Source organism: Syngnathoides biaculeatus, chromosome 14, assembly GCF_019802595.1.
Source record: "Syngnathoides biaculeatus isolate LvHL_M chromosome 14, ASM1980259v1, whole genome shotgun sequence".
Taxonomy (NCBI): domain Eukaryota; kingdom Metazoa; phylum Chordata; class Actinopteri; order Syngnathiformes; family Syngnathidae; genus Syngnathoides; species Syngnathoides biaculeatus.
This window is the reverse complement of record NC_084653.1, coordinates 6,929,285-6,945,198: the sequence shown is the minus strand read 5'-3', so window position 1 is coordinate 6,945,198 and position 15,914 is coordinate 6,929,285. Positions and strand designations below refer to the sequence as shown.

At 41.9% G+C, this 15,914-nt stretch overlaps 1 protein-coding gene across 8 annotated transcripts in view; it reads right to left on the bottom strand.

Annotated features, from left to right (window-relative positions):
- Positions 1-3,821: 3,821 nt before the first annotated feature.
- plcl1 (phospholipase C like 1) overlaps positions 3,822-15,914 on the bottom strand; it is a 135,170-nt gene continuing 123,077 nt past the window's right edge. For all 8 annotated transcript variants that reach the window (XM_061841679.1, XM_061841678.1, XM_061841680.1 and 5 more), the window contains 5 exons: positions 15,478-15,840; positions 14,473-14,676; positions 11,838-11,913; positions 11,193-11,302; positions 3,822-9,086 (listed from right to left, as the gene is read on the bottom strand). In XM_061841679.1, coding sequence (XP_061697663.1) covers positions 8,886-9,086; positions 11,193-11,302; positions 11,838-11,913; positions 14,473-14,676; positions 15,478-15,840 — 954 coding nt within the window. In that variant the 3' untranslated portion in view covers positions 3,822-8,885. The remainder of the gene's footprint in view (positions 9,087-11,192; positions 11,303-11,837; positions 11,914-14,472; positions 14,677-15,477; positions 15,841-15,914) is intronic.

Sequence of the window (15,914 nt, the reverse complement as noted above, 5' to 3'; positions counted from 1 at the left end):
AGAGGAGAGTCTCCCTTCGCTTTCGGGTGGTGGTATGGGTCCTGACTGTTCTTTGTGCATTTGCACCAAACATCAGTTCAGAGTACCCACCCTTAGTGGAGCCCTTGGATTGGGTACTGGAGAGTTCTCCCACTGGGGACTACATTGTTGTGCTGGGGGACTTCAGTACAAAACTGAGACCTAGGAGGGGCGATTGGGAGGAACGCCTGCCCCCCACCTCCCCACCTCAATCATAACCTGAGTGGTGTTCTGCTATTACACATCTGTACTCATCACAAATTGTCCATAACAAACACTACGTTCAAGCATAAGGGTTTCCACACGTGCACCTGGCACCATGAAGCACTAGGTCGGAGTTTGACGATGGACTTCGTTGTCGTTTCATCAAACTTGCAGCCGCATGTCTTGAACACTCGAGTGAAGTGAGGGGCAGAGCTGTAATTTGATCATCACCTGGAGTTTAGTCCGCAATGCTGCTTGTACGTCAGACCCATTTCCAGTGAGATTTGGACTCCAACAATGCTGCCCTTTGTCACCAATTCTGATCATAACTATTAAGGACAGAATTTCTAGATGCAGCCAAGGCGTACAGGAGTTCAGGTTCAGTAGCTTCAATGTTAATATTTGGTACAGTCGCATTTGTTTGCAATTACAGAGCTCAAACGTTTCCTGTAGTTGTTAACCAGGTTTGCACACATTGCAGGAGGGATTTTGGCCCACTCCTCTACACAAATCTTCTGTAGATCAGACAGGTTTCTGGGCTGTCGCTGAGAAACACAGAGTTTCAGGTCCCTCCAAAGATTTTCTATTGGGTTTAGGTCTGGAGACTGGCCCAGCTTTTTTCAGGTCATTGACCAAGTCCTGTTGAGTAGTCCAGAGCTATAATGATGACTCCAACAGTAAACCTTTTTTCACTCTGGCGTCGTTGGACAGCTCTTTGGCCCTTGGCCATGTTACAAGTTTGAGTATTACTGATTGTATGGGGTGGACAGGTGTCCTTATGCGTCTAACACCCTCACAATGGTACATCTGATTCAGGATAATTCATGGAGTGGAGGTGGACTTTTTAAAGGCGGACTAACAGGTCTTTGAGGGTCAGAATTCTAGGTAGGTGTTCAAATACTTATTTGCAGCTGTATCACACAAATAAATCGTTTAAAAAAATAAGACATTGTGATTTCTGGATTTTTCTTTCTAGATTATCTCTCTCACAGTGGACCCCTCTATAATTTCTAAGTGGGAGAACTTGCAATATAGCAGGGTGTTCAAATACTTATTTTCTTCACTATATATATATATATATATATATATATATATATATATATATATATAATATATATATATAAAATTTCAGGAGGCAGTGGAAACTGTAGTCAACTACTGCATGATAACTTTAAATTATTTGACTGTATGGCATGTGGCAACTAACTGTAGAATCAACAGGAAAGTGTACAGTATATACAGTATTGTATACAGTACAGTATAACTTATTTCCTATCACCTGTCATGTAGCAGCACAAGTTTGACTCTTAACTTTCCCTGAAGTAATCAGAGCTACCCACCTCAGGGGGCCGGGTTCATCTGCTGGTGTACCTCACTCATGGTGGTGTCTGGCTCCAGGCTATAGGACGCCGCCACAGGGCCAAGAAGCAACGTGGCCCGGCCACCTCCAGATGTTCGCTTGCATTAGGGCCCGACATGCTGTCATGTCAGCACCTACGCTAACCACACAGTTCCATCACCTCCCATCTGCTGCCCAACACCTCCTGGGGGGGACCTCAGCGCCTGTCAACCTCAGAAGAGACAATACACATATGTGCTGGGAATGCTCTCATTTAATGGCATGATGACTGCAACATATACAGTAAGTGTTCACATACATTACTCACAGGGGGTCCATACATATTCTATCATGCAACACAAGCACAATTGAGGGTTCAAGCAAAAATTGTACTCCCAACTAATTGATTTACAATCAAACTCCATACCAAGAGGAGTAAGCACTAGCATTTTCTATAATGTTTGTCAATGAAGGGTCACACAGATGAGGCGGAACCTAATGCCAAGGTGATTTTGGGCAAAAGCAGATTCGCCCTGGACCAATCGCCAGACAATAGCCAATAACAGAGTAGACATGGAAAAAAAACATTCACATCGATAAGCAATTGAGAGTATGGAATCAAGATAATATCCATGTTTTACTGAGAAGAGAACATGCCCGTTTCCTCCAGCTTCAAATGCTGATCCTCAGAACTGTGCAACAGATTTACCAACCATTATGTCAATGTGTTTAACTCATTAGAGCTCATTAGAGGGACAGCCAAAGTTGGATGTTTTGCTGACAATGTTCGAGAGAGCAGACTTCGATGGTTTGGACATGTTCAGAGGCGAGAGAGTGAGTATATTGATGGTAGGGTGCTGAGGATGGAGCTCCCAGGCAAAAGAGCAAGAGGAAGACCAAAGAGAAGGTTTATGGATGTGGTGAGGGAAGATATGAGGGCAGTTGGGGTTAGAGAGGAAGATGCAGGAGATAGGCTAAGATGGCAAAAGATGACACACTGTGGCGACCCCTAACGGGACAAGCCGAATGGAAAAGAAGATGCCAATGTGTTTAACCTGGAAAAAAATACTGAAATAAAATTCTATTGTCATTGAATTATTTTCTTCAGGCACTCCGGTTTCCTCCCACATCCTCAAAACATGCATTTATTGGATACTCTAAATTTCCCATAGGTGTGATTGGGAATATGACTGTTGTCCGCCTCAATGTGCCCTGTGATTGGCTGGCAACCAATTCACCCCGCCTCCTGCCCATTGACAGCTGGGATGGTCTCCAGCACTGCGGCGACCCTCTTGAGGATAAGCAGCTCAGAAAATGAATGGATGGGTGGCCAAAATTTTTTCCTTGCTCAGATTATCAACGATGTGGCGTTTTACATTTGATGCCACTCAGCATGTCACATCTTGATATTTGGCTCCCCTTGCTGGCATAATTGAGGAACTTGACAGGCATCAAAATCATCAAACACTTGTGTATTATCATCAACCGTCCATCCATCCATTTTCTTAGCTGCTTATCCTCACAAGGGTCACGGAATTTCTGAAGTGTATCCCAGCTGTCAATGGGTAGGAGGCAGGGTACACCCTGAATTGGTTTCCAGCCAATCGCAGGGCAAATGGTGAGAAACAGCCGAACTCACAATCACACCTAGGGGCAATTTAGAGTGTCCAATTGATGCATGTTTTGGGAATGTGGAAGGAGACCGGAATGCACGGAGAAAACCTACGGAGGCACGGGGGAACATGCAAACTCCACATAGGCTGGTCTGGGATTGAACCCGGGACCTCAGAACTGTGAGGCCAATGCTTTACCAGCTGATCCACAATTCCACCAGTATGTAGTTATTCATTGTTATAGTGCTGAAGATGATGTTTAATATAATTCTTTTTTTTGTTTTTGTTTTTTTTTTTTTTTTGTTAATTGCTACTGTTAACTAAACTAAGTAATTTGAGCAGACAAAATAAAAAAGTGGATTCTAATGCAGTAACAGGTACTGGAAAGGCACTAAATGGAAGGAAGTATGCAAAGTAAAAACTGTGTCTGGGAGAAGGAAGAAAGGGGAAGCTGGGAAAGAAGAAAAAGCAGCTGAGATGGACTGAAGGCAGAAAAGCAGGTTTAAGTGACACAACAATAAAAAGTCAGTCTGAAAGAATGGAAGGAAACGGTGTGAGGGGAAAAAAGCAGACACAGTATGGGGTAGGGGGTAGACATTCAAACAATACAGAGTTTCATGGTAAAAAGATCACTTTATTAGGCCTGGGATACATACTTTTACATTAGAATGCCTGTCAGATAGAAAAAAGTAGCTTTTTAAAATAAAAGCAATGTCCATTTAGTTATTAAATATATTCATATATATAGCTTTTAAAATACACATCAATAAATATTTAATGATCTCTTTTGGTCTGGATTCTATCTTACAAAGACAGACACACAAAAAAAAAACAACAACCATAACATGAAGTGGGTGTTAGAACAGTTGGGGACCGAGAGTGGGTCAAGCCATCACAGTCAAAGCAGATGCCACACAAGTGGTACCGCAGTACATTTCCAACTGCTTCACATCACAATGACTGGTACAAGCACATTGGACATATTTACGTTGGTCTTGAAACACAACTCTTTTAAAGAAGTGACAACACACTTGCAAAGACAAGGTAGCACACAGCAAAGAGGCCAGAAAGGTTTCAAAGGTTTAAGACACGTGGGCAGTGCGGGCATCTGAACGCAACGTCCTCCTCTGTCTAAAATGACGCTCTGAAAAAGTCCAAAGCACGTAACAGTCAGAGCCAAAGTTGTAACGGTTTCTCTGCTGAGGTTGTGCATGATGTCTACATGGCCTGACATGGCCTCCTGATGTAATTGCTCATTCCAGGAGTAAACACAACGGTTTTAAATACTGGAAACAATGTATTATGTAGAGGCTTCAAGTACACAAAACTGCAGTGTGTGCGAGTGGCATATAATAAACGCCTTAAACTCGTACATTTCAACATTCACAGCACTTTATTTCAATGTATTAACCCACAGAGCTGTGACACCGACAAAATGGATGCATCTTAATACCAGGCATGTGATATTGTTTGAACAAGGAAAAGGAAAAATACATTATAACAGGGAGCTCTACATTACATCTCAATAAATTTGAATATCGTAGAAAAGTCAATTCACCCGATTTCTGGATTTTTGTTTAGAAAACCTTTCTTGCATTATTTACTCAAAAATACACAATCAGGTGTTTTTGTGCTCAAACCAATGCAACAAGATTGATTTGTGGAATCTCGGTGCCAAGAAATCACTAATTTACTGATGTTGAAGTGAATTAAATAGCTTCATTTAGATAACAGGAGTGTTTTGTAGCCATCTGGTGGCATCTTAGGGCAAAATAACTATGTTGAAAGGACAGCAGGTGTTTGTTTAGAGAAAGACAGTGCTGGAGGCATGGTGGGGCAGCTGGTAAAGCATTGGCCTCACAGTTCTGAGGAGCCGGGTTCGATCCAGGCCCCGCCTGTGTGGAGTTTGCATGTTCTCCCCATGCCTGCGTGGGTTTTCTCCGGGCACTCTGGGTTCCTTCCACATCCCAAAAACATGCAACATTAATTGGACACTCTAAATTGCCCCTAGGTGTGATTGTGAGTGTGGCTGTTTGTCTCGATGTGCCCTGCAATTGGCTCGCAACCAGTTCAGAGCATACTCTGCCTCCTACCCGTTGACAGCTGGAATGGGCTCCAGCACGCTCCGCGACCCTCGTGAGGATAAGCGGCTAAGAAAATGAATGGATGGATGCCACGAGATGGCAACAAAGGACTTTCTATCCTTTTTCTTTGCCGCTTATGTATATATTAACTGGTTGCCAGCCAATCGCAGGGCACATAGAGACATACAACAGACACACTCACAATCACACCTAGGGGCAATTTAGAGTGTCCAATTGATGCATGTTTTGGGAATGTGGAAGGAGACCGGAATGCACGGAGAAAACCTACGGAGGCACGGGGGAACATGCAAACTCCACACAGGCGGGCAGGGATTGAACCCAACACTTTAAAGCTGCGCCACCTCTTGCAATATAAAAATATGAAATGTTTCCCTCGAGGTGTAGTGGATCTCTATAATATATGAGTTTCAATCTTTAAAAGGAACTACGGAAAGTAATTAAGCTTTAGCCAATTTTCCAAGCTAATGAGGTGGACCTGTGTGTATACACAGACACACATGCACTTTATATGCATGGGTGTGTGTAAACAAACATGGCTTGTGGTGGTCAGAGATGCCGATTACTACCAAAGACAGAAATTCAGAGATACAGTAGAAAGTCATGGCGAGGCCCAGGTACGATGCAAATGTATCCCCTAATGGCTGTGATCAGCCTAGGAATGACATCAAAGCAGGTTCATCCCGTGCTTGTACTGCGTTTAAGACTGCCAGCAAGTCACAAACATCCAATAATTTTATGGCATGGAAACAATGTCAATTAAACAAAAAACACTTTGAAACGCGGACATTCCATTTATTATCTAATTTCATTTGCACTCTTCCTCTAAGTGCCGACAGTACCGTGCAGATGACCTCATGTCAGACCAAATTACAAAAACACCATGACCACAACCCGAAAACCCTTTTTGCCCTGTCACTGTGCATGTGGTGATGTATGATACAGGCTACATGACCCTCAGTTCACGTCAACAGTCTTGTGAAGTGGACCTGGAACGATAATACTGTGGTTTGTTTTACAGGAGTGAATGGATCATTCATGTCAAGATCGCTGGTTATAAGCTCACCAGAGATGGAGAAGAAAACAAATTTACAAGATGTTAGATATTTCAAACCGCGACTAAAGTGTTTGTGGTCTTGCACCAAAGTTTTGCTCTTAACTTTGTTTCGATTTCTACAGCTCTCAGTCTACACAGCCAACTAGTTGGGTCAGAATTACTTCTGGATATCAAAGTCAAATAGTAAATGGTGTCATGCTAATCACTTGCTATTTATTTCATTTTGATTTCTACAATAACCTGTGTAAGCAGAAGAGTACCTGACCCAGAATTGGGTTTGGCCTCTGCTGGCTGCCGCCAAGTAGTTAACAGTCCAAAACCAAAAGCTTGCTCTTTTCTTATTGATGCATCTATTTTTCATACTCCTTATCCACACTAGGGTCACAGGTGCATATCTCATCTTACTTCAGGCAGGAGGCCCTGAATTGGTCCCTGGCAAATTGCAGGGCACATGACATACCAATTCGTACTCTTATTCGCATCCATGGGCAATTTAGTCTTCAACTGGCCTACCATGCATGTTTTTGAGATGTGGGAGGAAACAGGAACTCTCGGAGAAAACCCACTCAGGCACGAGGAGAACATGCAAACTCCACAAAGACAAGTTTGGATTTGAACCTGATTCCCCAGAACTATGAGGAAATGTGCTGACCAGAACCATGCTTATTTATGGTTTCAATTTCTTTGGCATCACATCAGCTGGCCTGTACTTAAGAGTATGTTGTTATTTAAAAGACAATAAAAAGAATTCATAGACATGAGTGCAGCGGTACGGTATGACATAACCACTTGATGTTATAAAACCTCAGTGTTATCCTCAAATTTCAACAAAGTCTCAATTCAAATCGAACATGCAGAAGTGAAGTGGTTCGCATTAGTGATATTTGTGTAGTTTTTATGGGGCCAATTCAGCCTGTCCAGATATCGTCTTGGAGACATTTTTCTGAACTGGACCTCTATTTATTGACAAAGCCAGCTAAATTGGAATTTAATTTAGGAATTCTGCTCACCTCAAACTATGGTCTAATATAAGAATTGAACAAAAAAATAATTTGGACATTCTCTGAGATTTTCTTGTCAAATTAGGGTCACCGCTTTCAGACAAACGTACAAAATGTCACTTTGGACTTAATGAGCTAGCGTGGGATGAAGTGACTATACTCAATCATCCAGTCCAGTGATTCCAATCACACTTCTGAGAGATCATGTCAGAAGAAATTGTTTCACGTATCGGGTCAGGTCAGAAAATAATTTATTTACCACAAATTGTATGGCGGGACGAGCAGTTAGCACATTTGCCTCACAGTTCTTAAGTTTTGGGTTCAAATCTGGGCTCCAGCTTTACTGTGTGGCATTTGCTTGTTCTCCCTGGTGCGAAAACTTTGCGTTCAAAACAATCATAACAAGACTGAAGAAGTTCAAGATAAGAGATGGTGTCATCATACAAAGAAAATACACATTTACACTCAAAAGGCCAAAGTTAACCATCATCACCAGGCAGCCGACGTTGTCACACATTCAAAGAGTTGAGCAGTTTAATTCAAAAGAGACATCACCCTAAATCAATTTTTTTTTTAACCATTGTTATTGTTGCTACAGTCATTTCATTCAGTTTCAAACTAATATACACCCTGTTGCACATGTTGCAGGAAATGGGTTTTTGTGATACACACCAGTACGTCTTCCAGAAAACAACCTCTCCGATGGCCCGGTCTTGCATTTCAACCTTGTTGACATGACAAGAACCAAATGCCACCCAACAGCCTGCACCCTCGATCGGCTGCTTAAGAATACTGTGTAATACATTTTATTTATGTATTGTGACCATCCGGGAAATTAGAAGTGTTTCTTGCAGGACTTTATCAAGGAATATACAAAGGATGAGACCAGAAAATTCAAATGGACTAAGCTCCATATAAACAGAAACCACGAGGGAACATTTCAAATCAAATATAAAAATTTATATATCATGGAGTTCTTATTTTCATTGACCAGTTTGTATGGGTCCTAATTCAAAAACTGCAGATAGATTTAGGGCAGTGTACTTCAATCCAAAATACCTTTTTTTACTCGTGATAATTAAAAAAATAAATTAAAATACATATGTGCTCCTCGAATAAAAGCAATTTAAATGCTTAGAAATTCTACATTTCATCCCCTTTTGTGATGTTTTTCAATGCTTTTCAAATGCAACAAATGTAACGGTTGAATTTGAATCTTTATATAAATGTGAATAATATCTAATTGAAACTCATATTTTCCTATATTCATTAAGAATGAAAAATAGATTTATATGCTGTTTAGTAAGAAAAAAATGACAAGTTTCTTCTTTTGACCACCATTTATAAAACCAATATGATTATCACCTGATAAAGCAGCGCAGGCGATACTTGTGTTTAACCGGGTTAATGCGCTGGAGTTACAAGGAGTGTGGAATGTTATGTCAGAAAAAGAAGCCCAAATTTGACGTTGTTCAAGAAAGGCTTCTCTTCCGTGGGAAAGGTTACCATACCGGATGAATCCCCCCTCGCCCCCAAACAAGAAACGATGGGTCAGATGCGTCCGTTGCTGTGTGTGCTGCTTCGCCGCCTGTCAATGGCATGAGCGGTGTAATGCAGCTCGGCCGTCGAGAAAGCAGAGGAGGAGGAGTTGGAGGAAGCTGAGGTGAATCCTGAGGCCTCGCAGGCCAGTGCCACCTGCCTCAGAGCATCCAGCGAATCCATCTTGGCTCCACGGAGCAGGTCGCTCTGCCCCTGCAGCGGCCACAACAAACAGGACATCGGTGTCTTCTATATCAGCTATTTCCATCCAGTGTGCCATGGCACAAATTTCCCATAATTGGTCAAAATAGTATCTATTTATTTACAAATTTATTTATTTTCAAACAAAAATGTATCTTTGTTCATCTGCCTATTGTATAGAGACAGACAGAACAAATAAATGCCTTTCTATTGGATGGCCGAAAGTGTATAATTAACTCCTGTACCCATGTTTTGTGTAATACTTTTGTTTGTTGGCGTGCCATGAATTTTTTTTAAATGTGATAGGTGCTTTGGCTTAATAAAGGTTGGCAATCATTGTTCTATATGATTAACGTAAACATTTTCATCTCAAGTTACGAATGGTGTAGTGGTACACACGCCTGATTTTGGTGCAGGCAGCGTGCAATCAATTCCCACTCAGTGATGGTGTTGATATCTGCCCTGTGACTAACTGACGACCAATTCAGGGTGAAGTCTGCCTTTCGCCTGAAACGAGCTGGGATAGACTCTGGCTTCCCTGTGACCTTGCGAGGATAAGCGGCTTGGATAATGGATGGATGGGTTTTCATATCACTTTTTCTGCTGCAGAATTTACTGCCTGGTATTAATGTGTACCTAAACAAAGCAGTTGGGGAGTGGATATTATGATATAAAAGCCAGCTCTTATGCCTTCTATTAATGTGCAAAAGACAACTTCTGTCATGTCTCGTCATTGCTCTTCAGTTCTCATGTTTTCTAAGCAAATGTATTGTGAAGAAAATAAGGATTTGAACACCCTGCTAGATTGCAAGTTCTCCCACTTAGAAATCATGGAGGGGTCTGAAATTTTCATCATAGGTGGATGTCCACTGTAAGAGAGATAATTTAAAAAGAAAAATCCAAAAATCACAATGTATGACTTTGTAATGACTTATTTGTGTGATACAGCTGCAAACACGCATTTGAACACCTGTGTATCAGCTAGAATTCTGACCCTGAAAGACCTGTTAGTCCACCTTTAAGGAGCCATCTCCACTCCATGTATTATACTGAATCAGATGCACCCGTGTGAGGTCGTTAGCTGCATAAAGACACCTGTCCACTCCAGACAATCAGTAAGACTCAAACTTGTAACATGGCCAAGACCAAAGAGTTGTCCCAAGACACCAGAGACAAAATTGTATAACTCCACACGGCTGGAAGGGGTACGGAGAAATTGCCAAGCAGCATGGTGAAAAAAAGTCCGCTGTTGGAGCAATCATTAGAAAATGGAAGAAGCTAAACATGACAGTCAATCTCAACCGGAGTGGAGCCCCATGCAAGATATCATCTCGTGGGGTCTCAGTGATCCTTAGAAAGGTGAGGAGGAATCAGCCCAGGACTACATGACAGGACTTGGTCAATGACCTGAAAAGAGTTGGGACCACCGTTTCCAAGGTGACTGTTGGTAATACACTAAGACGTCATAGTTTGAAATCATGCATGGCACGGAAGGTTCCCCTGCTTAAACCAGCACATGTCAAGGCCCGTCTTAAGTTTGCTAATAACCATTTGGAAGATACAGAGGAGTCATGGGAGAAGGTTTTGTGGTCAGATGAGACCAAAATGGAACAGAAACCTGTCTGATCTAGAGAAGATCCGTGTGGAGGAGTGGGCCAAAATCCCTCCTGCAGTGTGTGGAAACCTGGTCAACAACTACGGGAAATGTTTGACCTCTGTAATTTCAAACAAAGGCTACTGTACCAAATATTAATATTGGTTTTCTCAGGTGTTCAAATACTTATTTGCAGCTGTATCACACAAATAAATCGTTAAAAAAATCGTACATTGTAATTTCTGGATTTTTCTTTTTAGATTATCTCTCTCACAGTGGAGATGCACCTATGATGAAAATTTCAGACCCTTCTATGATTTCTAAGTGGGAGAACTTGCAATATAGCAGGGTGTTCAAATACTTATTTTCTTCACTGTATGTGTAAATTTGATTCAAAATGTCACATTACACTCAATCCTAATTTGAACGACACAAGTAAAAATATTAACAAATGTTATAATGTAAAAATCAATTAAAAAATACAATATTTGTCTACTCTGTGTTTTTCTGTATACTTTGAGTACCTTGAGCACTGTGACATTCCAAGTGAAACTTTCCACAGCTTTGCTCAGCTTGCGTCCTTTCATCCCTTCCTTCTCCCCCAGTCGAGACAAATCTTCATGGAATTCCATGCCTACAAAATACACATGCACTTTGGTTATCTAGTTAATAATTATTGGTTGTATACCACTTCAAATTACAACCGCAGTGAGAAACATATTGTTAAATGAATGCTTCTCAGGTACAGGTGGTGAACTTAAGGTCCAGGGGCCAGATCGCGTTGGTCCCGCCACGTAATTTCATGAGGCCTGCGTAAGCGAATCATGTGGTTCGAGGTCCATTATTCTTGCTAAAATCTGTACCAATATTTGAAATTGCCACATGTAGTACACAATGGTGACATCCTGAATAGTTGAACAAACAGTTATCCTATGACACAGATTTAAGAAATACTTAGCCATTAATTTGTTGTGTATTTGTTATAATGTCACTTGATGAGTTAACATTTACATGATTTCACCACCCGTGGGCCTTGTGAGGATAAGCGACTCAGAGAATGGATGGCTGAATGATTTTACAATCGTAACAGCCCTCTGAGGGAACCACGACAGGAATGACTTTGAGACCCTCGCAAGTCTTATTTAAAAATCAACATTAGCATAGTTTACCTTCTCTCTGCACCTGCACAATCCTCTCCTGGACACCATCAGCATTCTCAATCAGCTGTTTCTGGGCCACAATCATCTGAAAACAGGCAAACCAAGTATTGGCACAGTTGGCTGTTCCACTTTTACCACGGTTTTCCTGCATATTGACGATGATCTTGCTGCAGAGATTAGCATGTTTAGATTTCAGAGAAAATGAATGGACCTCTGCATTTCCAATTCCCACTCCTATTTGTGTCCCAATGGTTGCTTTGGATGGGTGCAAGAGTGCCACGGTGCAAAAAGTGCAAGTGACATACAGTTTACATATTGTATATGGAAAAAAATGTATTGGAAAAAATAGCCATTCATCCCATAGGAAGTGAAGGCATTGCATCTGCCGCCACACCCACCCCCTCAATTTGGGAAACATCATGGAAAACAAATGGACCTGAAACGTTTCCCTGAGGAATGCCACCCAAAATTGGGTCTGTCAGATTACTACTTCGAAGGCATGTTGGAGCCACATGTAATGCGTGTGTGTGTAGAAAGAATCTACAGAAACAACAAAAATGGACATATCTGCTTTTGCGTCTGAACTCTTCATATATTGGACCCTGGTCCCCAGAACTGTGAGGCCAACGCTTCAGAGCTGTGGCACTGTACCGCCCATTATTATTTTATTATTCTTATATATTATTATATTGTATCATTATATGTATTCATTGGGTTTTGGAACAGATTGTTTGGATTCACATTATTTCCTCTGAAAAATATTTTCAATTTTCGTACAATTTGGTTTCGGTCAGACTTTTTGGAACAAATTTCTCACAATAACCGCGGTTCCGCTGTACTTCCTCGTATGCAAACAAAGCTTTTCTATCAACTGTATAATCACACATACCTATACCGAGAGAAAACTATTACGCCACTGAATATGACATTGCGTGTGGGTGTAACAGCAGAGTGGGGACACCGGGGGGAGGGGTGCATTCTGAGATGGAGTGGGAGCAGCTGGACGCTTGGGATGCAAGAGCTTGACGAGGCGTGTGGGTGACTGCTTCACGCATGTCAAAAACTGTCTCTCTGCATACCTAATGCTACACCACTGTGTGTGGGTGTCTGTGTTTTATAATTTGATGTTTTAACCGTTGTCGCGTGATGGCACGGGGGAGGTGTTGTAGTGTTGCACTTTTTTTTTTGGCCCAATAATAATGATGGATGGAGTCTAATCATACATGGTACTGAGGTGTAACTGGGTTTTGCATTCATTAGCACGTATGAAAACTAATTTGATTACATTTTCCTCATAATTTAAAAAATTGAAGGCTCTTTCAAAATCCCATTTTGCCTTTCTTACACAGAACTCAGCAAAGGCGGTATATTGCCACAACTGCGTCTTCATAATATAATACGGCATCCCGTCACCATTTGGTGCAAGGTCAAAAAAAGAAATGTTGTATAAGGGTTAGGGTTAGGGATGTGATCACACCCCTGTTTGTGGATCCCGGAGTAGATGGCCCATCACATATTCATGGTTTGACAATGTGATTTGCTGAAAAACTCACATATTTGCTGTTTTTGTGCGAGAGGCTGGAAATAAAAAGTAGTATTTTGGTGCCATCTTGCTCCATCTTGAGGCAAGCAACTATGTTGAAGTGATTTGAGGAGTACCGTTCTTATAAAAGATGAAGCCGGAATTATACCAGGGTCCTCAGAACTGTGAGGCCAATGCTTTACAGCTGCGCCACCGTGCCCCCTCATAAAACCTCCAACAGTTGAAATTGTTCTACTTTACAGCTGTAACTCATGATTACCATAATTTCCCGCGTATAAGATGCAACTTTCTTTACACACGTTCAACCCTGCGGCTTGTGCAGTGATGCGGCTAATTTGTGCATTTTTTTTTCTGACGGCCGCAAGGGGGCACTCAAGCGGAAAAGGTAAGAGTGAGATCGGTGGAGTATATGTGTCGAGGAAGTGACTCTTACCGGTATGTTTTTTTTTTTTAACCGGCCCTATTAGCGCTGCACTAGCTGTGTTACTGCCGTGTCTCTGATTTTTACTGGTATGTTTTTTTTTTTTTTTAACTGGCCCTGTTAGCACCACGGTAGTGTGTTTCTGCTGTGTTAACTGCCGCATCTTAGTGATTTAGGTATTTAGATTTTTTTTATCCGGCTCTAGTGCTGTGGTACCGTGTTGCTACTGTTTAGCTGCCATGGCAGTTTGTTTTTTTTACCGGTATGTTTTTTTTCATTTTTTTATTTTTATTTTTAAACCAGCCCTGTTCGTGCTATTGTGTTGTTGCTATGTTAAGCTAAGATAAGGTATTAGAACTTTGAAAACTCTTTCTGTGTACCGTCTTTCTTTGTCTCGTATTTCAATTTGGGCACTTGCGGCTTATGTATGTACCAAATGGTATTTCCTTTACAAATGTACTCGGTGAGGTTTATAATCCAGTGCGCTCTGTAGGCCATAAATTACGGTATTCGACTTGTTAAGATCAATAAAAGTCACGAAAATATGAGTTTGTTTGAAAATTGAGATGCCAGATTCTTGTGTTGTAGGATTGTTTTTAGTAAGTTAAAATGTAGAATTCTCCCATTTTCAAGCCTATAAATTTTGGGGGGAGACAACAGGAAAATACTTTTGTACTAACCGTGTCATAGGCAGAGAGCAGCTTGCGGGTGGGTTCGGTGACACTGATGAGAGCCTCCAGACAAGGGTAACCCTCCTTGAGCACCATAGTGGCCCCCATGGTGCCCTCGGGGCTCTGCAATCTGGTGGCCAGGCTCTGGATGCACTGCTTGAGTTTGGCCACCGTGGGGAGCCCACACTGCTCTTTGAAACTGGCGATGGTGCCCTGACAGCAACACGAAAATGTGAAAAATATTAATAAAAAAAAACTTGAGGCCAGACCAGACTAGACGAATAGCACATGCCACCTTTGTGCGAGTGTGAGCATGTGTGTGATTTGTGGCTACGGAGGCGTGATGAATGATGGAGTGTTGCAGATCAACTCACAGAAAGTGTTTTTGTGTGACTGCATGTGTGTAGTGTGTGTGAAGTATGTGCAGCGTGTGTGTGTGTGTGTGTGTGTTAAAATAGGTTAGTGAGGTGGTAGCTATTGATAAATTCTTAATGATCCTCCCACACTGTTTTTCACTGATTATTTTCACTGTAGGTTATTTCATAATTATGTAATTTTTTTTTTAATTTAAGGTAGTGTTTTCACAAACCTTTTCATATCAAGACCAAATTAGCACTTTCCTGTCCTCCATGGGACCCTGAACCTACTAAAATATGTGATGTATTGCCATAACATCGTAAAGAAAAACTGACAAGACTTTATCAGATTACCAGATGTTGCTCTGTTCAATTGTCCATTCCCTTAAAAATGTCCGTTTTTGCCAGTGATAATGGTGAAGGACAAAAAAATACGGACACGATAATTATAATGACGGCAATGACAATTCAGATAAATTGCTCTGGCATTCCGTGTTTTAATTATTCATAAAGGGATTAAAGAAATAGCTGGAAAAATATATCGACCTCCCCAAGAAAAAAGAGATGGCGCTGCGCTTTTATACTGATCTTCACCAAAATAGACCGTGTTCATCTATGAAGGTGTACCTAACGAAGTAACCTGAAGACTTCGCCTTACCTGAGCTTCTTCCCGCAGGTCCATCACATCTTTTAGGGGGGCGCTGGCCAGTTTGAAGATGTCATCTACCGCCTTGATACCTGTATTCCTCAACGTGACATACTCACGCCCACGCCGGCTCACCCTCCTAACGGACAGGCCCCTGCGGTGGGCTTTTCCGCCCCCTCGCCGGTTGGTGATGGCCACGTGTAGAAAGAGTCTGGCATGGGGCAAGGGCTCCCCCGTCAGGTCCAGGAGGGGCACGTTGCGGTAGCCAGACTGAAGGCACTCGAACGCCACGCTGAACTGCCCGATGAAGTCATCTCCGATGTAGTCATCATCAAGCACAACGAAACGAAGAAGGGCCAGCTCAGGCATGTTCACCTTGTGACGCGGGGGAAGACGGGCCCGTCATGTGAAAAAAGTCAACGATGCCCCATAAGCATGTTTTTGGTGCT